At 34.9% G+C, this 25,466-nt stretch overlaps 1 protein-coding gene across 4 annotated transcripts in view; it reads right to left on the bottom strand.

Annotated features, from left to right (window-relative positions):
* Nucleotides 1–25,466, bottom strand: part of LEMD3 (LEM domain containing 3) — a 78,580-nt gene that overhangs the window by 11,135 nt on the left and 41,979 nt on the right. For 3 of the 4 annotated variants that reach the window (XR_007129555.1, XR_007129556.1, XR_007129557.1), the window contains exons 5-13: nt 17,830–17,909; nt 17,602–17,747; nt 16,565–16,666; nt 16,354–16,456; nt 15,506–15,684; nt 9,289–9,370; nt 7,307–7,412; nt 7,116–7,194; nt 3,322–3,422 (exon numbers count right to left, since the gene is read on the bottom strand). Coding sequence is in view for 1 of the 4 variants with exons in the window: in XM_047742502.1 (XP_047598458.1) it covers nt 6,726–6,889; nt 7,116–7,194; nt 7,307–7,412; nt 9,289–9,370; nt 15,506–15,684; nt 16,354–16,456; nt 16,565–16,666; nt 17,602–17,747; nt 17,830–17,909 (1,041 nt within the window). In the remaining 3 variants the exon portion in view is untranslated. Of the gene's footprint in view, nt 1–3,321; nt 3,423–4,697; nt 6,890–7,115; nt 7,195–7,306; nt 7,413–9,288; nt 9,371–15,505; nt 15,685–16,353; nt 16,457–16,564; nt 16,667–17,601; nt 17,748–17,829; nt 17,910–25,466 lie in introns of those variants that run through there. The other variant, XM_047742502.1, reaches the window with a different exon arrangement.

Here is a 25,466-nt window from a genome sequence, read left to right as displayed (position 1 = left end):
CTCCAAAGTCCCTGATACAGTAAGTCTAGGTGGGGTCCAATAATTCGTTTGGAGTAACAAGTTACCATTTGATACTGATGCTGCTGACTAGAGAACCACATGCTTTGAGTATCACTGACCTAGAGAAACTTGAATGTGTACAGCCAGAAACATGTTCAAGAATGAATGAATATTCATAGCTACCTTATTTATAACAGTAAAAAACTAAGAACGGTCTCAATGTTCATAGATACCTGAATAGATAAATTGTGGCATATTTTATGAAGAATACTATACAGCCATGACAATGAATGGAAGCGACCTGCACCTCTACAGATGAATCTCAATAACAATGCTGAACAAAAAAGGTCACTGAAGTATACATTTGATTCTACTCAGAGAGGTCAAAGGCAGTAACAAACAATATAATATTTAGAGACACATACATATGTGGTAAAATTGTAATGCAAAATAAAGAACTATTAACACACAATTCAGGATAATGGTTATCTGGGAGTAGGGAATGAGAGAGAAACCATCAGGTAAAGGCAGAGAAGTGCTCTAAAGTCAATATTCTGTACCTTAAGATGATGGTACACTTTAAAATGTAAGTAAGATATTTCAACATATTCTTATATGTGTGAGTTATTTCATGACAACAAAAAAAACTAAGTAAAAAAAGACGCAATAATCACCAATGTCTGAGGGTGCTAAGAGCTTAAGAAAGATGAAGCTATAGAAATGACTCCTGAATTTGGCCAAAGGAAGTTTTGTGGTGCTGCAGAGGAGCAATTTCAGAGGAATGATGAGTACAGAAACCAAACTAGAGCAGACTGAAAACACTGTAATACAAGACATAAACTAGAAAAACAGTAAGAGAAATGCAAATCAAATATTTCAGAAATGCACATGGAAGAAATTACTTTCAGCCAGAAATAATCAACAACACTTCCTGGAGGCGACACATGAGTAACATTTTAGAGGATGGGCAAGACTTGGGTATACAGAAACAGGAAATGGAAGATGTTTCAAGGAACAATATGAATAGTGCCATTAAAAGCATAATAAAGCAAGAATTAGATATGTCCGTGAAAGACAAGCAGTGCAGTTCAGCTGGAACACAGAGGCAAAGTAAGTGGGATTCAGCTGGAAAGGTACTGGTCTAGACCTGCACTGTCACCGTGGTTGACACCGGCTACACTTGGATTCTGAGCATTTAAAATATGGCTGCTATAACTGAAGAATTAAAATTTTAAAGTGAATTAATGTAAACTTAAAAATTGATACCTGATTCAGCTATAGGAAAACTTCTATATATGTTTGGAAGAACTTGGATATGTGAATCTAATTTTTCCAACAGTAGAGGTTATAAAATCAAAATATAGATCAAGTATTTTCAGTGAAAATGTAGCATCTGAATTGAGATGGCCTATTAATACGGTGACCAACTATGTAAGATTTAGCACTGTAAGTCACACAAGCTGTAAGTGTAATATATATTTTAGATTTTAAAGCATATAAAAAAACTCATTAATAAAATTTTTAATTACATGCTGAGATAATATCCTGAATATATAAGGTTAAATAAAATGTATTAAAGTTAACTTCACCAGTTTTTTACTTTCTAATGTGACCATCATAAAATTTTAATGACACATGGCATTATATTTGTACTGGACAAGCACTGGTCTAAATAAAAGCAGACCTTGAATACCAACTCAAACTTGGCTATTATTCAGTAGGAAATTAAAAGCCACTAAAATCTTCACATCAGTAGGGGGATTTTTTTGGTTGTTTTTGGTTTTTTGTTTTCGGTAAAAGGAAGTATTGCAACTTTTTGGAAATACAAAAGTAACACTGCCCATTAGGAGTTAAATTTTTAAATTAATTCATCAGATCAAAGCAGAAATGAAGTCGCCAAGAAATGGTTCCAGGCCTGGAAGACCTGACTAGTTTATGAAGGCTGTATAATACATAGCTTCAAGCAAGTTTCTAGTCTTGGGTATATGGCAAACCACTTATGAACAGTTGTTTAAAACCAACTTTTGTATTTGTTCTTTCTTTTGACAATCACAGGTTTGTAGATCTACTCAACATCTCATTTCCCTACAAACCAGGAAAATTTCTAATCAATATCAGAGAATCATAGATAATGTCAGAATATTATGTAAGTTAACAGTTCTGGTTTTTGGAAAGGAGAATTCTTAAACAGCTCCATCTTGCCCTTCCTCCAAAAATGTTCTACATTAGAAAAGTCAGAGGATTATTTTTTAACTGCTACAATTCCGAGAAATCTTACCTAGCACCCCGATTGACCTCTTCATCCCCAGTCCAGTAACCCATAATTTAGGAAACGTCACCACCATCTAACCAGTTGCCCAAGTCATACAACTTCCACTTCAACTTCATGCCAAGGAACTTTTCAAATTCCACCTTCTAATTTGTTTCAAATTTTCCTGAATACTTCATGCCATCCCCAACCATACAGTTAAGTACGGGAGAATTGGTAGTGAACTATATTTCTGCCTCTGTATGGATTCTCTCATTCGTCTTCTGGGTCATCCAATTTACTTTCCTGGTTTTAATGCCCAAATTGTATCTAGCTCAGATCTTTCTCCACAGAATTAGAAATCCAATCATTTGCTAGGAACATCCACCTGAATATTCCATAAGCATCCCAACCTCAAAATGTCCAAAAATTCAATTATCTTTTCCATCTTAAATGTTGCAATTAGAATTCCCACACTAGAAAACTGGACATCAACTTGTCTCCCAATATCCAATTAAGTCCTTCCCATTTTATCTTATTTGTCAAATCCTTTCTCCATTTTTCATCAAAACCAATCCTCACTTGAACTCCCTTTAACAACCAACATCCAAACTTCATAATGGGACCTACAAAGCCATCTGATCACTGCCCACTTTTATATTCAGTAACTGAACCGTAAGACACTGCTGGTACTGTGTACATGCAGTAGGTTGTATCTCATCAATCTTTTTTTATCTGCTCTCTATGCCTAGATAACCTTCTTTTCAATTTCAGGAGCATGTGCCAGCCTCCAATGTCCATCCATGGAAGAAAAAGTAAATCTAAGTACACAGGTTCTATGAGTTTTAAAAATCTAAGAATCAACAAAATGACTCTATCCTGCTGCCCCTAGCAGAGGTTCTCATGTGTTTAAATCCACCATCAGGAGATATTTCTGGTCATAAAGTTTCTCCAATGAGGCTTAGAGGCAGTAGCTACTCATGCTTACTGGACCAAGAGAATAAGCATCCTGGACATTCAGTTTCTTTAAACCACAAACTTTTGGTTTCTAATTATTTTCAGTTCTTAAGTACCTGTTCCTCAGCATCCTTTCCAAAAGAGCAGCTGCCCAAATTCTGCTTGATTTAGCATCCTCTGTTGAGTCATCTGGAAGAAGTGACTTGCCGAGATAAGTCTAGGAAAAAAGGGCGAAGAAGCCATGTAGATGACCTATAGTAATGTGATATTACTAGGAGCAGTGAGAACTGCCAGGTCAATCTTATTAAAGGAAATTTTCTGGGTATATGATACAATAAGTCATTTTTCACTCAGAGCTCACAACTTGTCATCCAAACAGTCAATACCGTACAAGGAAAATGTAATGAAGTCGAGTATCAGGCTTCAGCATTCACAAGGTATTCAGGATTCAACAGACCAATGAATATGAAAATGGGTTTTATAAAAACTCGGGTTCCACACATCAATTTTTATGAGCTCCCCTAAGAGCTCAAAGGAGAGGAAACTTACTATTATACCTATACTAATTAAGACACGTTTAATATATGTGAAACTGAACTAAAATATGGCTCAACTATTATCGCATATGCCTAATGTCTTCTCCCTCTATTAAGATGCATAAGGTGGGAGGCCTGGATGGCTCAGTTTATTAAGTGTCTGCCTTCGGCTCAGGTCATGATCCCAGGGTCCTGGGTTCAAGTCCCACATCAGGCTCCTTACGCTCAGCAAGGAGCCTCCCTCTGCCTGCCTCTCTAACAAATAAATAAAATCTTAAAAAAAAAAAAAAAGTATAAGGTGCCTCCCCATACTCCTAGAATTTCTTCTGCTTTTTTCTCTCACTATATTTTCCACACTATCTTTTAACTTATCTGTTCTATGTTCTTCCTCTAGACTGGGACCATCTTGGGGTTTTGGCCATGTCTTTTTCATCCTTGCATCTCTAATCTAACATGTAACAGTGCCTAACCTTCATTAGCGATTTTAAATAAGAGTCTACCAACTGACTGACTAATCAAGTCTTCTTTTTACTTGATTAAACCATCAAAAATTCTAAAGCAATGCTATTCAAAGAGGCTAGCCCATAAACTGTTGGTTTATAATGAGATAAGGAGTTTTAAGCAGAATGTATAAAAGAATGGCTTCCTTTTTTGAGAAAGTCTTGCTATGAAAAAATGTCTAAACTAAACAGTGCTGCTTTAGTGATAACAGCTGATTTATAGTCTTGCCTCACTTTGATCCAAACACTTGAGAGTTAGAAAAAGACATTTTCATAAAGAAAAGTAAGATGCGGAGGAATGGATGGTTAAAATTAACTTCAGGGTCTTCATCCATCTTTATGAGCATATATATATTTACACATCCCCAAGAAGATTTAAAATAAAGGCATCTATTCACTGGTTAAAAAAATAAAGACACAGGCACTTAAAAAGTTGTTTTTAAAAGCCAAGACACATTAAAAAAAAAACCTAATAAATTTTTAATTAGAATTTTTCCTTTTTTTTTAACAGGACAAGTAACAGATTACAGCAAACTTCAGAACTTCTCAAATATCTAGTTATTATACACATTCCCATCTGTCTTGCAGGGAGGGATCTTGGTCGGCTTAACAGTTTCAGGTAAAATAAGCTGCATAATAGTATATATTACAATAATAAATGTACAATGTTTACATAAAATATGTTTTAGAAGCAAAGAAAAAAAAGATGCATCTGCATCAAAAGGCGACCTTTTAAAATGCCCACAACTGTTTTTACATTCACTCTTGCAACAGGTCACAAGATGGGGGTCACTAAGCTCAGATAAATCACTATGATGCACATAAAATACAGATAGATTGGTTATATTATATATTATATATATATTTATATTTTCACACTTTAGCATCTGAAACATAAACTGAGAATTTAAAATTTATTCTCTTCAGATAACAAATCATTTTTTATTCTTCATAAACATGGTGCCCACAAAAGCACACAGGTAAGGCACAATAGGGTTTTCTGTTACAGAACAGTGTGCATCATGTTTACTTAACCAGAAAACGTGCATTATCTGTGCAAGTTCATGCTGCAAACCCAACACATATACAATTAATCAAAACGGAAACTGAGCTTTAAACAAAATCAAAATTGGTACAATTCCAGCTGTTTCACATATTCATTTGGACTGACAAGGATATATCAACAGGTACTTAAAAAAAAAAAAAAGCCAATTGGTTACAAGTAAAACTCTGCTCAGCATCTATTTATCTGAAATCATAAACGTAATAAGCAACTTTACTGAAACAAGGTAAATACCGAGGCACAAAGCGACGGTCACTCGTGCATTTACTATATTGCAAGCTGTCATGACCCAAAATTTCAAATATAATTTTTCAAATACACATTTTTGCTGCAGCATATGCCCTGCTTTAAACTTGACATACAACAGGGGAGCTGACATTTCATTAAATTATAAATAGATTGGGAAAGTGACTTAATCCCAATAGTACTATGTCATAGTCCTAGTATTTATAATAAATACAGCTTTTCACAAAATACTTTTCCAATATCTGCCAATTGCATCTTTATTGCTCACATAAATTGAATCCATACAACTGAGATCGGAACTTTCACACAAAATCATACTCAGACATTTTTATATAAAACTTATAAAAGATACTTTAAACTTGTATCTAATACTTCCAGGTGTTTGGCTGTTTGATCTATGTGATAGTACAGCCATAGGTATATATGTGTGTGTATATATACACATATACACATACATATATATACACATACACACATATATACACATACATATATACACATTAGATTATGAATAAAATAGGAAGCTTATTTTACTGCTTTAATGCAGACATCCTCACAAAACAAGACTACTTTCGCCACCATCAGCATTTATACATATATACAAAAGCCAGGTTAAGTACATGTACACCCACGTATGCTTATATATAACCGCTAAACCCAAATTAGTTTTCCTGTATTCCAGCTGTAACAAATGAATCTCTTACAAGCAATAGAAACCTAAGGTTAAACTGGGAAATTAACAGTTTTACCACATTAGCCTGGTAAGGAACTATGCAGGTGACTGTATACAAAAATTCACAACATTAGTTCACAGGAGATTATGGAAATACAAGAAGCCTCTTCACCATGCTTTTGTGTGGTTATCCAAACACTCTGTGGTGCAAAAACACAATCACCACATCTGAAAATGCTTAATAAAGTCAATGTTCCTCATGCAAAACTTAAATGCATCGGCTTAACTGAGCTCCAAAAACTGAATGAAACAATTGTTCTGACCACTCAGCACTGCTGCCTCACTGCTAAGTCCCTTTGGAACCTTAAGATTTCTGGAACATTCAAACAGAGCTGTATTCAATAAAAATATTACATACAAAAAGCATTTAAAAGGAAGACAGGAAGCCAAACAGGAATTTTCCTATTGTAAATACCAGTCCTAGGAGTGGAAGAAAGTCTTTTCAGGAACCTCCTTGAGAATTGGCTAGGCCAGTCCGAAGACGAAGATGAGACATAGAGTTCATATGTTTATTTGATGGCTTCAAGGGAGTATTGCAAGTAAGAGCTTGGGGAAAGCGATGGTGATATCTATCTAGTCGTAAATATTTTACTGTAACCAATTTCCCTGTTGTAAGATAAAAATAATATTTTAGATCTGTAAAAATGTTCTTAATATTTATAGAAAACAAACTGTGGTAAAAGACGTATGAACACAATATGCAAATAAAGTAATCTTAAATAATTACTCTAAAAATGCTGACCTAATTTTCTTTTAATTTAAAATCTGGTATAGTTTAACAGTAAGCCATAATTTATCTTTTCAAAATGTTCGTAATACTCAAACTTCTTACCATCAAACCAAGAGCCATGCAATGCCTTAAAAGCTTTTCCAGCATATTCTGGAGACAGACATTTAACATATACACAACCCTGTGATATTAAAAAAAAAAAAAAAAAGAAAGAAAGAAAGAAAAAAAGAGAAAGTTTTAGTTTAATAGCAACAAATCCAAAATGTAGAATTCAACAGTAAAAGTTACTTTACCTCACGTGAATTTTTGTCTACTGCAATATGAACAATGCCATCATTATCACTGCATTTTTCTAAAATTGCTTCTTGAATTGCCAAATGCCACTGATCCCCTATTTCCCTAAAAATTAATGAAAACAAAAATCAACAACCATACTCCTAACTCAATAAAGTCTTGTCTCTTATAACATATATATCCTACCAGAATGGGAATAGTTTCAAAATCACATATTGTTAAAACTAGTAAGTAGTTAAGTAAATGCTTGTTATTAACAGTAGATAGATTTAAAAAAAAAATGAGTTATTCACAGTCCCAGATCTTCTCTCACTTTCCAATGTAAGAAAGCACAGAACTGAGGCAGTGAAGGATTGGCCCATCGCAGCAGAATAACTGTGCTGTCATTTTTATGTCTGAAATCTTATGTACCTATTGTCATTTCTTTTCTTCCTAGCAAGTGTTAATACTTTAATGAGTTGTAGTGAACTCATAAAAATTGAGTATTGTTGGGGCACCTGGGTGGCTCAGTCAGTTAAGCATCTGCCTTCAGCTCAGGTCATGATTTCAGGGTCCTGGGATCCAGCCCCCACATCAGAATCCTTGCTCAGAGGGGAGCCTGCTTCTCCCTCTCCCTCACCCCCTGCATTGTGCGCATGGGACCCTCCCCTACTCTTTCTCCCAAATAAAGTCTTTTTTTTTAATTGAGTATTATTTTTTCTTTTATTTGAGAAAAAGAGTGAGAACACGCATGAGCAGGAGAGGGAGAAGGAGACTCCCCACTGAGCAGGGAGCCCGATTCAGGGCTCGATCCTAGGACTCTGGGATCATGAGCTGAGCCCAAAACAGACACTTAACTGACTGAGCCACCCAGCCGCCCCACATATTACCTCTTTTTGTTAATATTTTCAAATTCCTAAACTTTAGGAAAATTCCTAGTAAATGATGTATTCTGAGCTTCTCTTCTTCAAAATAATGGAAGAATAATACAGGACAAACATTCTGCACCAAGAGTCACTTACTATTATGAGAGCCTTAAGATTTCGTACTACAATGGTACATATTTGTCTTACTCATGAGATATAGATGGTGGGATGAAGGAAAAGCGGCTACACTTGAAATCATAAATCTTCATCTCAGGTAACAAAATACTAACCCAGCACTAATTTCTTAATCCCCAAAGTATGAGAGGGCTGTTACTACAGTGCTTCCTCACATTTCCAATTTTGTTGTCACTTATTTGGAATTTCATATCAATTATTTCTTGAAATAAATGAGTTATCAGATGAGACTTATGGGTATTTCATATGTAATACATATAAATCAGGTTTTTTTTTTTTTTTTTTTACAAAACAGAATCTGACCTGTCATATCATTGGACAAATAAGCACTCATCTCTAGGAAGCAAATTCTAAAAATTATTATAGCTTATATATGAAATATTAGAGATTCTAAGGCAATAACTTTTGCCAGTGGTAATCTCTGGGTGCATGTGCTGCTGTAATTACATAGAAAGTTTCTCAGATATTGAATGAACAGAAAAGTCTCTCAAAGACTGCATGGACAAATAGGACTTAGAGAAGGAAAGTGTGTATGTACATCTTTGCAGAGAATTTTTTACAATTAGAGATTGGAAGTTTAAAGATAGCAGGTATTTTTATGTATATTGTCTGAGGCAAAGAATGTTGGCAGAAGAGACTTAAACACTTAATAAAGGATACTGTTTATCACCACGTGTATCATTAATTTGACTCCAGCATTTATCTGCTGTGGGGATTCATAGTACTTACAAAGATTTGTATAAGTTTAACAAATTATTCTACATCTGGGTCTTTTGGCCTAATCTTTGCCTGAAATTTAACAAAGACGAAGAAAAGGAAAACACAACATTTCTGTAGAGATTCAAAAGTAAAAGAGACTGTTCAATTACAGACATAGCATTATAAGAATATTCCAAATATTCCAGATAAAAATTACATATACCTCTGATCATAATACTTACATAACTGGGTCAAACATATTTCGAATCTTTAGACATGGTGTCAAGCTATTTGGCGGTGAATTTCTTCTATCTAAATGAAATGCTACAAAAGACAAATTAGTTTTACTATTTGTCATTGTTCCATTTTGTTGAAAGGTATTCAGTCATTTACTCTTTTCAAAAAATATTCATTGCATGCTTTTACTGGGAGCCAGACCCCTGGAAGTTAAGGTACATCAGAGATACAATCATTGCTCTCACAGAGGCTGCAGTTTAGTGGGTGAGAGAGTTGAGAAACCGTGTCAGAAACAAAACAAAACAAAAAAACAGAAACAAAAAAACCAACCCTATAATCATGGTAAATCTTAAGAAAGAATAATACAGGAAGCTGTGAAAGTAACTTAAGGTAGTCTGGAAATATCAGATGAGGAAGCGAAATTTATGCTGGGACCTAAAAAATAAAGAATAAATAAAAGTAGGCAGAGTAAAAAGATCTATAAAGGACATTTCAAGCAAATATATTAGCTTACATACAGCCCCTGAGACAAGAAGGAGTTCAATGTAATCAAGTAAACTAAAGTGTGGTCAACTAAAGTCAACTAAGATAGCCACTGTGGCTAAAGTGAGAACAGAAAGATAAACCTTAAGAGAAGTCAGATTACTGAGGACCATGCAGATTACATTAAAGTGTTTAGACATTACCCTGAGAGCAACAGAAAGCCACTCCAAGCTTTCTTAAGGAGAGTAATAATTTGATGAGATCTGTCTTTTAAGATTATAATTTTTTTAAAAAAGACTGTTAAAGAACTGATTAAACAGAGAAAAAAGTGAATGCAAGGAGACCTAGAAGGTTATTATAGTTGTCTAAGAGAGAGATGATACTAATGTGGATAACATGGGCCAGAAATGCTGATGGAGGGAAGTGGATACAATTGAGGACATATGGAGTAGATCTGTTATGGCTTGTTTAAAGAGTATACATGGGAGGTAAGGAAAAAATTAAGGATAACTCCCAGATTTATAGTGGAACTAACTGAGAAAGGGTATCATTAATTAGACAGGAATGGCAGGGGAGGTCCATTTGGTGAGAGAGGATTCTAAATTCATGCACATGCTGAATTTGTGGTGCCCATATCTCAGCAGACAACTGTACAGGTGGGCATAAAAGTCTGAAAACCAGAAGACTTAATTCAAGATAGCACTTTGGGAGTTATCAACATATCTATGGTAAATGAAGTCACAGCATGAGATCATCTATAAGTAGAAGGAAGACAGAATGAGAAAAGAGGGTGGCCTTGAGAAACTTCCAACACTTAGAGGTCCAGGAAAAGAAGACAGTCCAGAAAAGAAGACTGGAGAAATTGTCAAGGTAGCAGGAAAACAAGAAGAAAGTGGCATCCCCAAAGCCACAAGAAGCAAGTTTTAAAGCAGATGCAACTGTTAACACTGCTACGTAAAATGAGGACAGAAAGGGAACATGTCCACTTGGCTTAGCAATATGGTTGTCTGAGAACTATTTCCTTGGAATGAGGGGGGTGCAAAATAGATTGGAGTCAGCTGAAGAATAAAATGGGAGGTAAAAGTAAAAACAATGAGTAAACTGTTTAATGCTATTTGGCTATAAATAGGTAGAGAGAGACAGAGTGATAGCTAAAGAACAATGTATACTCCAACAGTGTGTCTTTTTTTTTTTAATGTTTTATTTATTTGAGAGAGAGCACAAGCAGGGGTAGCGGGAGAGCGAGAAGCAGACTCCCCATTGAGCAGGGAGCCCAATGCGTGGCTCCATCCCAGGACCCTGGGATCATGACCTGAGCGGAAGACAGACACTTAACTGACTGAGCCACCCAGGTGCCCCTCTAACAATGTGTGTTCTTAAAGATGAGAAAGACTATACGGCATGTTTAAGTGCTAATGAAAAGATCCAACAGAGGCAGGGATTTAGTACACAGTAAGAGAAGAGACTTGAGAAGAAGAGCCGATGGGATCCAGAAGACTTCAATACCATTCCCTATGGAGGATAAGGCTCAGGTCTTTGTTAAGTGAGAAAACCCCTCAAATGCAACAGGAGGTGAGGGTGAGTGTGGATTCTGGCCATGGATTTACTTGGTGATGGAAATCTGAGGCAGGTAAATCTGATTGCTTCTATTCAGGTCATCAACTGAGAATTAGGAGACAGAAGGGTAAAGGTCTGAAAGGATGGAAAGAAATCTAAAATTATTACTGAGTAAGAAAGTGAAATGACTGGTAAAATATGATAAGAACATGAAAGTGAGGTAGTACTGAGGGCCTAACTGAGGTTGATTACTTATGACGTACCAGTCTGCAGAACTGTATGATTTTCTACTGCTATGCTCAGCTCCTTGCACAAAAGGAGACAGACAAAATCCTTTCGTCCTTGGTTAGAATTTGCCAGGCTAAGATGAAGGACAGGTAATGACTTAAGGGTAGCAGCAAGAAAAGGACTGGAGAGGGACACCTGGGTGGCTCAGTGGGTTAAGCCGCTGCCTTCGGCTCAGGTCATGATCCCAGAGTCCTGGGATCGAGTCCCACATCGGGCTCCTTGCTCGGCGGGGAGCCTGCCTCTCTCTCCGCCTCTGCCTGCCTCTCTGCCTGCTTGTGTGCTTTCTCTCTCTTTCTGACAAATAAATAAATAAAATCTTTAAAAAAAAAAAGAAAAAAAAAAGGACTGGAGAGAGGCATGGGGTCATGGAAACGAAGATGGACAGGAAAAGAAATAAAGATAGGAGGAAGACTGAAAAACTGGAAAAAGCAGGTACATCGAAGAATTGGAGTCTGGGAATTCCTAATAAAATTAAAAAAAAATATATATATATATATAAAGCAGGAAAGTTTGGAAGATGAGTTAATGGCTCAGAGTGTACTAATGGATTAAACAGGTGACAGGGATTAAGGTGGGCGCTTGTGATGAGCACCAGGTATTGTATGTAAGTGAAGAATCACTACTACACCTAAAAGTAATATTATACCGTATGTTAACTAACTGGAATTTAAATAAAGACTTGAAAGAGGAAGAAAAGAAAAAGACTTGAATGTATCAATTAAAGATTTCAGAAGTATCTTAAAAAATGTCTGGGATGTGAGTGTCCTAACAGTACCTGATATGGGGTGGGGCGATGGCCACTAGACATGAAAAATCTTTGCCAAACCCTACATCAAGAAGTCTGTGAACCTTATGGGGGGGTGCCTGGGTGGCTCAGTGGGTTAAAGCCTCTGCCTTCAGATCAGGTCATAATCTCAGGGTGCTGGGATGGAGCCCCATATCAGGCTCTCTGCTCAGCAGGGAGCCTGCTTCCCCCTTCTCTCTCTCTCACCTGCCTCTCTGCGTACTTGTGATCTCTGTCTCTGTCAAATAAATAAATAAAATCTTTAAAAAAATTTTTAATAATAAAAAAAAAGAAGTCGTGAACCTCTAGTACCACCCAGATGTCCCTGGCAGTGTACAGCTCGTGTTTTTGGATAACCTTTTAGTTGCAGGCAATCTGAGTTCCTTAAAATTCCAATATTGGCCTGTGCCAGCAGGGAATGAACCAGAGAAAATGGATACTAATACTATGTTATCCTAGCCTAGACCCAAGGACCTATGAGAAGTTATTCCTGGCCAATTCTAATCACAACGTAGTTGTGAAGATCAAACCGATTTTTAGGATATATACTTTGTCTCCCCAACTAAACTGCAATCACCTCCTGGTACAAGCAAAGAGACAGTAATTTCAAATACCTCAAGAAGTATGTTTAGATCCTTCAAATGAATGCTGTTTATTCTGAAGACTACCTGTGTCAGAAACAAATAATTCTCCCCAGCAGGTATCGTTTGATTTTTAACTGGTGCTTTAAAATGCCATTAGAGATACTAAAGCTATGCAAGAATGCAATTTATACTTAACTACCCTTTAGAAAATGAACTTAAAATTCAGTAAGGTTATTTAACAATTATTTGGAAAAAATACTATTAAATGACAACAGCTTGTAGTGGGAGGGAATACAAAAGACTACTATAATTACCAATCCTCCAGCCATATATCTTTTAATTAAAGCACTATTTATAAGAGGATAAACATTAAGCCTCTTAATAAGTTAAACTATCTTTTTACATAAACAACCGCCCCACCCCCCCACTATAGTCCTATTTTCAGCACATTTGTGTCCAGATACATTTAAACAAAAGAAAAACTAATTTATGTATTAATATTTTTTACAAGCAAAGTCAATTAATTATATTTAGGTAGACTATACATTTAATGGCATAAAATGTAAGTAATAGATTAGAGCTATATGTTCTTAATGAGGCAATTTAGATAATTATCATCAAGAAAAATTCCACCAACTTCTCTTTATTCAGTTCCTGTAACAAATTCTTTTATGAACAAATTCTTAGGAGAACTCAAATCCCTTTTGCTAGGAGTCTACAGACTTTTACCATTCTAACGCTCCAAAAACTTGAATTGGTATACTTCAAGCAAATGGCTACTAGGTTCTATCTACCTCAGGATTTTCGGTTTTCAGGATAATATAATCTCAGCCACTATATTTTTTTTCAATTTACTAAAAACAGGCATCTTCTTTTACCCTCAATTCCCTTCTAGATTCAGTAACTAATTCACTGCAACATTTTTAAAATCAAAGACTGTCAAGAAAAGGGAGATTGATTTTAAAATTCTTCACATTGTGCATTTAAAAGTATTCAAATTAAGATAGCTCAGTACTTGGCATATAGTTTGTAAACATTTACTATACTGGAACTTTGATGAAACAAAGTAGCAGGACATTTCAGAGCTATCAATTTATGTTGAGTTTTACAACTATTATAACTGACCTAAAATTGTCTTATATCATACTTACACAGTCTTTTCCTATCTAGAGAAAATGATAAAATGAAAATAATAATCCGAGGTTTTAAATTCTATATACAGAACATCCAATTTCACACACTTAAGAGTCTGTCATCCCCCCTACTAATTTACACTTGATCTTACTTAGCCAAAAGGCCGAGAAGCGATCCCCCCTACTAATTTATAAGAACAACTTGGATTACCTAGGTCAAGAAGTTGTCTTTAGATTCATCTTGAAAACCTCACATTTTAAAAATAAGACAACTACAATGATTAAAAAAAAAAATTTATATGAACAAAATAATGACCTTTTCTAGAACTTCACAGGCATATATGAGCACTAACTGCTAGCTATATGAAGAAATTAAGCTGAGAATACAGAACCATTACAATCAGGCAACTAAGGTAATCAGATCTCATTGGCTTTGCATTCTTTTTTCGCTTCAAAGGACCCTTCTGCAGACTCCGTTTTAAAACAAGAAGTTTAATGTTTAGTGTCACCCTTGGCATCATTAAAGCATCATTTTTATGCCATGATTACTGAAGACTATTATTATTCAAGCTCTTTGAAAGTAAAAATCAGAGAAGAAAGGGAGTGGATTTTATTTTTTTGCAATTTCAAAACAATTTTCTTAATTTTCTCATAAATACTGTGCTTAGCAAACATTGAGAAATATACTTTTATCCAACAAGATTTAAAGAAACTCAACCGACTACTAGTTCTGAAATGCACATTAAACTAACTGCAAGATTTAATTTTGCAACTAACCATCCAAGAGATTCAAGTGAGGTAAGAGTTACTACTAGTAGAGGTTTGGGAACCTAAAGCAACCAATCACCAAGCCCTCCTATATACTTACATATACCTATTTTTGCAACCATCCAAGCACTGAGAAAAATATGGACAGACAGCTACTTAAGCTACTTGGAACAAGGAATACGCAAGTGGTTGGTCTTAATGAAAAAGAGGCAGGCAAGCAAAAATTGGAAAAAAGAGCAGTTAAAAAGTTATGTTCCACTTTTATATGTTTCATATATATGTAAAACAAGTTATGTCTTATCTGCATAAAAATTAGGGGGAAAGAATGCCGCTAGATCTACAATACTAAGTTGCTTTAAGTGAAAAAGGAAAAAAAAAGTATTGTGTATATAGTGTTCTGTTATGGTAAAGACAAACCATTATGTCCATATTTGCCTGGAGAAAAGTGGAAGGATATGTAAGAAACTAACATTAATTCCTTTTATGGGATGGAACTGCAAAGGGAACTTTGTCTTCATATGTTTCAACAGTTCTATTTTACATTAAACATGTAAGACTTACACAGTTGAAAAAAATTAGAAAAACACCATGTTTATTTTTGTTGTTATTGTTTAAAAATACATACCTTGACCTTGCCATACTTTAGAAGGTATTACTAATATTTTGTCACAGGAGGCAGAAGGCTGGATCCACCGCCAAACTAGAAAATCCGTACCACCTATTCTTCGTGTCTCTGTGCGAACTCTAGACTCATTAGCAGCAAGGAAGTCAACAGCTCTATCCCAGACTTTCTTCATTTTTTTCCTAGCATGTGACAAAATGACAAATTTGCTATCATCTTGGCTTGTCATCTTTTTCAAGTATTAGTAAGTGAAGGCAATGGCTATTATTAATTCTGGTTCTCCTTGTCACTGCCTATGAGGTTTTTTTCAAAGAAGATTTAGATGCCTAAACCTCACTTCAGATTTCATTCTCTAGAGGTGGGGCACAAGCATCAGTAATCTTCCCCCCCAAACTTCACCACTGATTCTGGGGTGTTGCTATGGTGAAGAATGCTGTGGTAGGATATGGAATCATCTTTCATTTTCAAGAAGTTATTATTTAGTCCTTTTAATTAAAAAGCTTCATTAACAACAAAATATTTAAGGCATTATTTGTAAAACATCACTGGCTATTGTCTGTCTCTGTTTCTTTATTAAAATGAAATTAAAGGAAATAAGGTGAACATTGGTAAGAATAAAAAATGTATAAAAGTGATCATGATTTAGGAATCCAGTTGTTTATTATGCCACTCAAAATCAGGAGGAGAACAGAAGGGAATTTAGAAAGAAAGGAGAGTTTAAAGTACAAAAAGTAAAGCCTGTACAATAAAACAGGTCTACTTGAGAAGGGCCACAACTCTCAATATAATCTTTATAACTTCAGAAGATGCCAAATTCTGATCTACTTCAACTCACGATACTCTGAACGTACTTGTCATGAGGTTGTATTAAGGAATCTTGTACATGTGGAATAGGCATGTAAGGTTGTAAGTCTTTATTTTCCTGGCAAGCTTCATTATGACTTCGTAAGACATCTGAAAATATAACACATTTACAAATGAATCAATCACTGGACATCATACTGTAATTTATCACATAACTACTATTCAAGAAATGGTTTGGATTTTTACAAATACTTATACCTATAATCTTCACCACCATATCATACATCTGCCTTGTTTCCTCTTCTTCTTTTGTCCAGCGGTATTTCATATAACGCAGAACGACACAAACCATCACTACACCTGCAATATTTATATATTTTGTGTTTTAAAAATTGTGTTCAGTGACATTCAGTAATATTCATTGCAATCTAAAGTTATCATTATACTTGTTAAATCTGATATGAACAAAACAAAGCAAAAAAGGAGAACTTAGGACAGTTTGCACAGTGATTATTTTAACTGCCATAAGGGATAATGGAATAAGACTTCAAAACAGTGGGCTGAATTACCTACATAATCACAACTACATTTAGTATTTAATGGCTTTAGTATTAAACATTAAGTATTTTAAATTTAGTATTAAATATTTAGTATTAAACATTTTCCAGAGTTTCACTTAATCACTCTAGAAAAACCATTTCATGATGTTGACAACTGAACATTTAAATTCTATTATTTTTTTAAAAACAATATAACTATGTTTCACAAACATTTTGCTTTGCCACATTAAACCATACGAAAAGTAAGTTTCCTAAGACTGTAAACATACTACACTTTAGGAAAATTATTTTTAAAGGACTGGAACAAAGAAAAAAAAAATGATTATCTCCTAAATTCCTATAGTCAAGTCACATAAAATCCAGGAATCCAAATGAAAATTTTAATGCAGGTAAATGGTATTTTTTAAATTAAAATAATTTTAATGAACTTAATTTATATTTTATTATTAAAACAACAAGCTTAATTTTTCTATTTCCCAGTTCTATTTCCAAAGGCATCAATATGACAAAGTTTTATTCCATTTCCCTTTATACTACTGTTTTCTAAGCCCTTAGATTAATAATGACATTATAAAAAAAAAAAGACAACTTCAATATTATTCTACCTTAGGGAAGATTTCTGGATGTGATTTATAATGGCAGCTATTACAGAAGTAAATTCTCAACCCTGGTATTTGGTAAAAAACAGAAAATTCTAGACTATCATGTGTCTTCTTTCTCATTCCAACAACTTACCCAAGCATAACAACAATAACCTGTGGGTGACAGTAATAAAAGCACGTCGAAAACGACACCAGAAAGACATCTGCGGTCTTGTGGACTGTAAAAACTGCACATGGGATATATTTGTCAGTTGTTCCTCAGGGCCATAACCAACGCACCTAGTTAAAAAATAATTAAGGAGACTTTAAAGTCAAACTTCTTATATTATAAAATGGTCAAAGTGGAAATTAAATCCTTTACCTTATTCCAACATCTTTTCCATTTTCTAAAATCCACTTCAAGGAAATATTAAATATATCTTCATATTCAGGGCCTAAATCCTAATAAGAAAAATGGAGAAAAGAACTAACTATTCTTAATTCACATTCATTTGACTCTATCTGTAAGTTATACCATAAATACTATACTTTTATCTTTATATAACTCTTGAAACTATTACATAACAAAAACATATTATTCATTATAGAAAAACAAAAGGAGAAAAAAAGTCACAATTTCCCCATCTTTCTAAGATAAGCACAGTTACTACTTTGTTATGTTTTCTTTTTGGTTCTTCTACTTTTACAGATTGGAGGATTTTTTTTAAATATACCTGTCTTTCAAGCATCACTATGATAAAAGTGAATTAGCTCTTTTTTTTTTTTATAGAACCCTATTTTTAAATGAACAAATGGCAAACTATTCAGACTTGGCTGTTTCACTGACATTTTCTCAACAAGTGAATTGAAGCAAGCATGTCACCTCAAGAAAAACAGCTGACTTTGTTACCAATCATAACATTCAAGCTTTCAAGTGAAAAGTAAAATTTGGAAAAGCTGCATCCATTACTATTACTTGACAACTTCACAATAGTTGAAAACCTTTGCAATGAGACAGGTGTGATAATAAAGAATTAAAGACATCAATCTTGAAATGTGTCAACATTGGGAAGATCTACATAAATAGCAAGCCAGTATTTTCCAAGTGAACATGCATGAGTTATAAAATCTAGCATAGGTAAAAGACCTATTCTACATGTAAAACAAACAAAGGACTTTAGAGACAGAATGTACAAAAATCACTGATATGGTTTCAAATTGTACACTGCAACCAATCTTGAAGAAACTACCTCTCAGAGTTCTGGTACAGTATCGACGAAGAATACCTACAATTATCTGAAGATTATTAAAATATTTTATCCTGTTTTGATGACATATCTGTGTAAGGCTAGATTTTCTTGATGTACTTCAAAACATCACAACAGACTGGCTACAGAAGTAGATATGAAAATCCAGTTGTTTTTTATTAACCTACATATTAAAGATTAAAAAAGATATGCACAAATGCAAAACAATGCCATTTCTCACTAAAGGTTTTTATTTTGGAAAAGTTATTTTTCACAAAATACGTTGTTAACATGTATAAGTTCATTATTCTTAATTTAAACAAATAAGTAATTTAAAATTTGATTAAATTTCTAGTAAGGTAAATATGTATCTAAATTTATCTATCTATCTCCCACAAACAAAGGCCATTCACAGTCCTCGGGACTGCTAAAGGGTCTTGAAACCATAAAGTTTAAGAACTACTATACATAGGTAGATGATGTATTTTTTTTTTAAAGATTTTATTTATTTATTTGACAGAGATCACAAGTAGTCAGAGAGGCAGGCAGAGAAAGAGGCTCCCTGCTGAGCAGAGAGCCCGATGTGGGGCTCGATCCCAGGACCCTGGGATCATGACCTGAGCCGAAGGCAGAGGCTTTAACCCACTGAGCCACCCAGGCGCCCCGATGATGTATTTTTTAATCAAAAATACTAAAAATAAAAGTGGTATCCCATTTTATATATGCTGTTTATTCCACTTGTTTCTATCACAAAATGAAGTACTGTGTCAATGTCAATAAACATCGAACAACCTACTTTTTTCCAGGAAACTGTGTTTCTAGTTTATGGCTGGTTATTTTATACTTTAATCAACCCCTTACTAATGAATGTTTAGAGTATTACCAATTATTTCAATATATCAAATAATACTGTAATAAATACCCCTAAAAATCTTTCCATTCAACAAATACTTATTGAGGGTCCAATATGTGCCAGGTACTGTTCTAGGACCCAGAGATGTAGCACTAACCAAAACAGTCAAAATTCCGTGTGTTCACAGAGCTTATCTTCTATTCAGTATTATATCTTTATGTACTTTTTTAAGTGCAAAGAATGAATTTCTAAAAGTAGCAGTTAAGACATCATTTTTAAAAACTCCTTTAAGGGGAATCTGGGTGGCTCAGTCAATTAAGCGTCCAAATCTTGATTTCAACTTGGGTCATGATCTCAGGGTTGTGAGATCAAGCCCCATTTTGGGCTCTGCACTGGGAGTGGAGCCTGATTAAGATTCTCTCTCCCTCTGCCCCTCCCCCCCCTTAAAAAACAAAAACAAAAAAGCCCACTCCTTTAAAAAAGTAAAAAGAATTTTGTACTAGCTATTGTATTTTATCAAAAGATTAAAGGTTTTCATTTGATCAGTATGATTTACTTCCTAATATGGAACTGGGAAGTTGGTTTTTACTACATCAAATTCGAAAATGTAAAAAGTTTTATGAAGCAAAACTACTATTACTAGGCATCATTACTTATGTGTAACTACCAACCAGGATGTTAGATGGTAAAGAGAACTACAGGTGACCTGTTATCTTAAAAAGAGGAAAAACAAAAAGTATGGTCTTTCATCACTATTTATAAATATCCAAAAAACTCATCGCCAATAATAAGGATTTATAATTGACAAACGGTTTATACAGAGATTACTTAAAAGGAATACTATGCATTAGAACATGATCATGAGAGGGATGCCTGCTTTTGGCTCAGGTCATGATCCCAGGGGCCTGAAATCCAGTCTCCCATCAGTTCCTTATTGAGCAAGGAGCCTGCTTCTCCCTCTGCCTGCCCCACCTTGCACTCACTCTCTCTCTCTGATAAATAAAATCTTTAACCGAAAAAGAGAGAAAGAAAGAAAGAAAGAAAGAGAAAGAAAGAAAGAAAGAAAAAGAAATGAATGACGAGAGCTAAACACCTATATGCTTAGAAAAGTAAAACAGGGCGCCTGGGTGGCTCAGTTGGTTAAGTGACTGCCTTCAGCTCAGGTCATGATCCTGGAGTCCTGGAATCGAGTCCTGCATCAGGCTCCCTGCTTCGCAGGGAGTATGCTTCTCCCTCTGACCCTCCCCCCTTCTCATGCTCTCTCTTTCTCTCATTCTCTCAAATAAATAAATAAAGTCTTTTTAAAAGGTAAAACAATATGCCATTTATATGTAACTATAAAAATCTGTACTTACGAATAGTAACTAAAAATTTTTTTTACGATTTTACTTATTTGAGAGAGAGAGAGAGTGAGCAAGAGAAAGAGCATAGAGGGAGAGGGAGAAGACTCCCTCCACTGAGCAGGGAACCCAACACAGGGCTCGACTCCAGGACCCCAAGATCATGACCTGAGTTCAAGGCAGACGCTTAACTGACTGAGCCACCTAGGCACTCCATGACTAAAAAAAATTAAGTGATTTTTTTGTTTAAGCTTTAATATTGCTTTAAAATGTTATGCAATAAAATTATACAAAAATAATTTCAGGCAATTATGGTTTTGTTATAAAAATGCTACCAGAATTCACTTTGTGCATAACAAAAACAGAACACATAATCATCTACTCTAAAATTCCAAAGTCAAGAGAACTTACTTCTGGTTACATTGCAAGGATTAGGATTAGATAAAGCACAAGCGATAGAGGGCTTTGAAAATCCACAAAGCAAGATTAATATGGGTTATCCATGGAGCTGGAAACATTGCACTCATTCTTCTTCGTAATGTATAGGGTTTTGTTTTGTTTTTTAAGTTTTTATTTTAATTCCAGTTAGTTAGCATACAGTGTAATACTAGTTTCAGGTGTACAGTATAGTGATTCAACTATTCCCTACATCACCCAGTGCTCATCACAAGTGATCCCCATCACCTATTTCACCCATCCCCCCACCTACGTCCCCTCTGGTAACCTTCAGTTTGTTCTCTGTAGTTAAGAATCCATTTTTTTGGTTTGCCTCTTTTTCCCCCCGTTCACTTGTTTTGTTTCTTAATTCCACATGAATGAACTCATGCAGTATTTGTCTTATCTTGTTTAGCACTATACTCTATAGATCCGTCGTGTTCTTGCAAATGGCAAGATTTCATTCTTTTTTAACGCTGAGTAATACTCCATTGTATGCACCTACGTTATGTAATCTATTATATATATGCCATATCTTCTTTATCCATTCATCAGCTGATGGACACTTGGGCTGCTTCCGAATCCTGGTTATTATAAATAATGTTGCTCTAAACATAGGGGTGTTTGTACCCCTATGAGTTGGTGTGTCTATATTCTCTGGGTAAATACTCAGTAGTGAGATAGCTGGATTATAGGGTAGTTCTATTTTTAACTTTTCTGAGAAAACTCCACACTATTCTCCACACTGTCTGTACCAGTTTGCATTCCACCTACAGTGCACAAGTGTTCCTTTTTCTCCACATCCTCACCAACATTTGTTGTTTCTTAAGTTTTTGATTTTAGCCATTCTGACAGGTATGAGGTGATATCTCACTGTAGTTTTGTATTTCCCTGATCATGAGTGATGTTAAACATTATTTCATGTGTCTGTTGGCCATCTGGATGTCTTCTTTGGAGAAATGTCTGTTCATGTCTTCTGCCCATTTTTTTTTAAAGATTTTATTTATTTATTTGACAGAGAGAAATCACAAGTAGGCAGAGAGGCAGGCAGAGAGAGAGGAGGAAGCAGGCTCCCTGCCAAGCAGAGAGCCCGATACGGGGCTCGATCCCAGGACCCTGGGATCATGACCTGAGCCGAAGGCAGAGGCTTTAACCCACAAAGCCACCCAGGTGCCCCTCTTCTGCCCATTTTTTAATTGGATTATTTGGTTTTGGAGTTTTGAGTCTCTTAAGTTCTTTATATACTTTGGATACTAACCCTGTATCGGTTATGTCATTTGCAAACCTCTTCTCCCATTCTGTAGGCTGCCTTTAGTTTCATTGATTGTTTTCTTCACTGTGCAGAAGTTTTTTTTTTTTTTTAAATGTAGTCCCAATAGTTTATGCTATGCTCACTACAAGTGCAGCTACCATCTGTCACCATAAAATATCACTGCAATACCACCGACTTTATTCCCTAGGCTGTACTCCTCATCCTTATGACTTATTCATTTCATAACTGTTCTCTATATTTATGGGTCTGTTTCTGCATGTTTGTTCACTGGTTTGTTTTTTAGATCCCACATATAAGTGAAATCGTAAGACATGGATATTTTTTAAAAATCAATGGAACATACATGTTGTATCTACCTGTGTTTACATATATGCTCTTCAGCTTCTATTACAACAATATGCAAGATATAACAACATTTTTGTGTTATTACACAGAACTCTGAAGGCTAAACTATACATTTACGTTTCAAATAATGTAAAATCAAATTTCCAAATTTATTAGTTGTGTATTTTAGATACAAAAATTTTAGAAGGCTGAAGGTATTATAAGTAGCCTTCCTGCCTTCATTAATTATCCTTAAAAATATACATAATGATTCATACTAAAAAGGACACCTACTCCAATAAGATAAGTATGTAGAGGAACATTGAGCTTAAAACTTTTAGTTATAAAATGAGGGTAAGAAAAGAGTGTCTGTTGTTATTTTCTCATTTTGTTTCCCTTCCCCATGTTAATACCAGTTAATATCCACTTACTATCTGGAATACAATAGAACCACAGAACATCAATACACAAAACAGAAAAAACAACTGGTAATTTATTTAAAACCTCATTAAAAAATTTATAGAGTACTAAGGTCCTAGACAGACCATTACTTCCACAAATGTTCTACATGGTATACGGAGTTCTACAGTATTATAAAACAGAATTTTTAAAGAAGTAAAAGCAGAATTTTTTTTCTGGCTATGCTAATTAAATAGCTCATGCTAACATTACAGCATGCATAGCAGCTTCCTGATTTTAAGAGTGGAAAGTATTTTATTATTCATTTTTTTGTAGCTACCTCAAAAGCTGTAAGGTAGGGGCAGGCCAACCTTTTCTGTAAAGGATCAAAGAGTAAAATACTTTAGGCTTTGTACCCATATACACTTCAGGTCTCTGCCACGTATATTCTAAACAACCTTTAAAAGTGTTGTGAAACCACAGCTAGAAGGCCATGCAAAAATAGGCCCAAGGGCTGTAGTCTGCCAACCTCTGAGTAAGGCATACTTGCATCATACAATGCCCATTTTCTAATCAATGATGATGATGACACTAATTTTTAAAGCAAGTCTATTACAATTATTACTACTTACTTATAGGCAATAGCCCAGTCAATGTATTGCTAACTGCTTCATTTAAATCTTTCTAAATTCAAAGCATATTTCCCCAAATCTTTCACAAATCTATTTTAACATACTATGCGTGATCACACACACACTGAAGATTCCCAGTTCCAAATTTACCTTATTTGTAAAATAATTGGCAAAAACATTTATTTTTATTAAAACTCACATGAGGTACTTTGAACTTAGATTACAGTTTCACAGCATAAAAACAATACTGTTTCATGTAAAAGACTCAGCTCATTAAATAACACTACAAAGCCTTAGTAAGAAGGGAAAGAAATGCTGATACAGGGAGAAGTCAAGTAAGAATTAAAAACCTACTGGACAGCTCACAGAATAGATAATATACATGGTAATAATAACTCTGTGGCTTTCCAGTACAGGAATATTCTGTTTAACTGTGACATGACATATGCTATACATGTTACCTTTGAAATTAATTAAAATAAGATAGACGAAAATCAATACAATAATAAAGATGATTTAATTCTTGATGATTCAGTGATAATATGGTCCTTAAATAAGCAGGCCTGGGATCAGATCATGACTGCACTACTGCCTAGCTATTATGTATAACCTCAAGTGGAGCGAAAAAGTATGTCATCTATACAGGTATTATCTACTTTGATCACTTCTTCAGATCTTAACCTTTATTCAGGGTCAGTCTCTTGCTCACTCAAAAGATGGAGCTGATAGTTATGAACCCAGTCCTTCCATCTAAGAGGCAGAACAGTATAGTGAGAAGAAAAACCACTTTAATTTTATTCCCAGCCTCACCACTTTCTAGCTGGATGATGTGATCATTAAATCCCTCTGAGCTTAAGTTTCTTTTTAACTTGAGTTTGATACCACCTACCTTTCTGGGTCATTGTGACGTCAGAGATACTAAGAAAATCCTAAGATAAATTATACTTGATAAATTATTATTATTTGTTTAAAGATTTAACTTATTTGAGAACGAGAGAGTGGAGGGAGAGGAGCAGAGGGGGAGGGAGAGGACAAGCTGACTCTGCACTGAGCACAGAGCTGGACTCCAGGCTTGATCTCACAATCCTGCGATCAAGACCTGAGCTGAAACCAAGAATCGGCTGTTCAACAGACTAAGCTACCCAGGGGCCTCAATAAATAATAATTATTAAGAAATTTATCCACCATTCCATTTCTCAGAACATTTATTTCCCCACAAAGACACAATTTTATTAACTGTGATAAGCATGCAAACCTGGGCCATAAAAGCCTATCCAGCCCCCATAATTTGGCACATTTGCAGCTATCTTCTTTCCTAGTGTTTTCTTCACAAATCGTAAACATATTCATTGTGTTGAAGCTTAAAAAGGTTTTGAAAATGAACCACCATTCATTACATCATTTAGTTGGAAAGTTACCATACAAAGCTTCCACTGTTTTAACTTAAAAACAAGTCTATGTCTTTTCATGAAAATTTAATGCTATGTATTTCTTAAATGTTCCACCAGAGGGACCT

This window comes from Lutra lutra, chromosome 8 (assembly GCF_902655055.1).
Source record: "Lutra lutra chromosome 8, mLutLut1.2, whole genome shotgun sequence".
NCBI classification, from domain to species: domain Eukaryota; kingdom Metazoa; phylum Chordata; class Mammalia; order Carnivora; family Mustelidae; genus Lutra; species Lutra lutra.
Note: the sequence above shows the minus strand (reverse complement) of the source record. Positions and strands in the feature narration are given on the sequence as shown.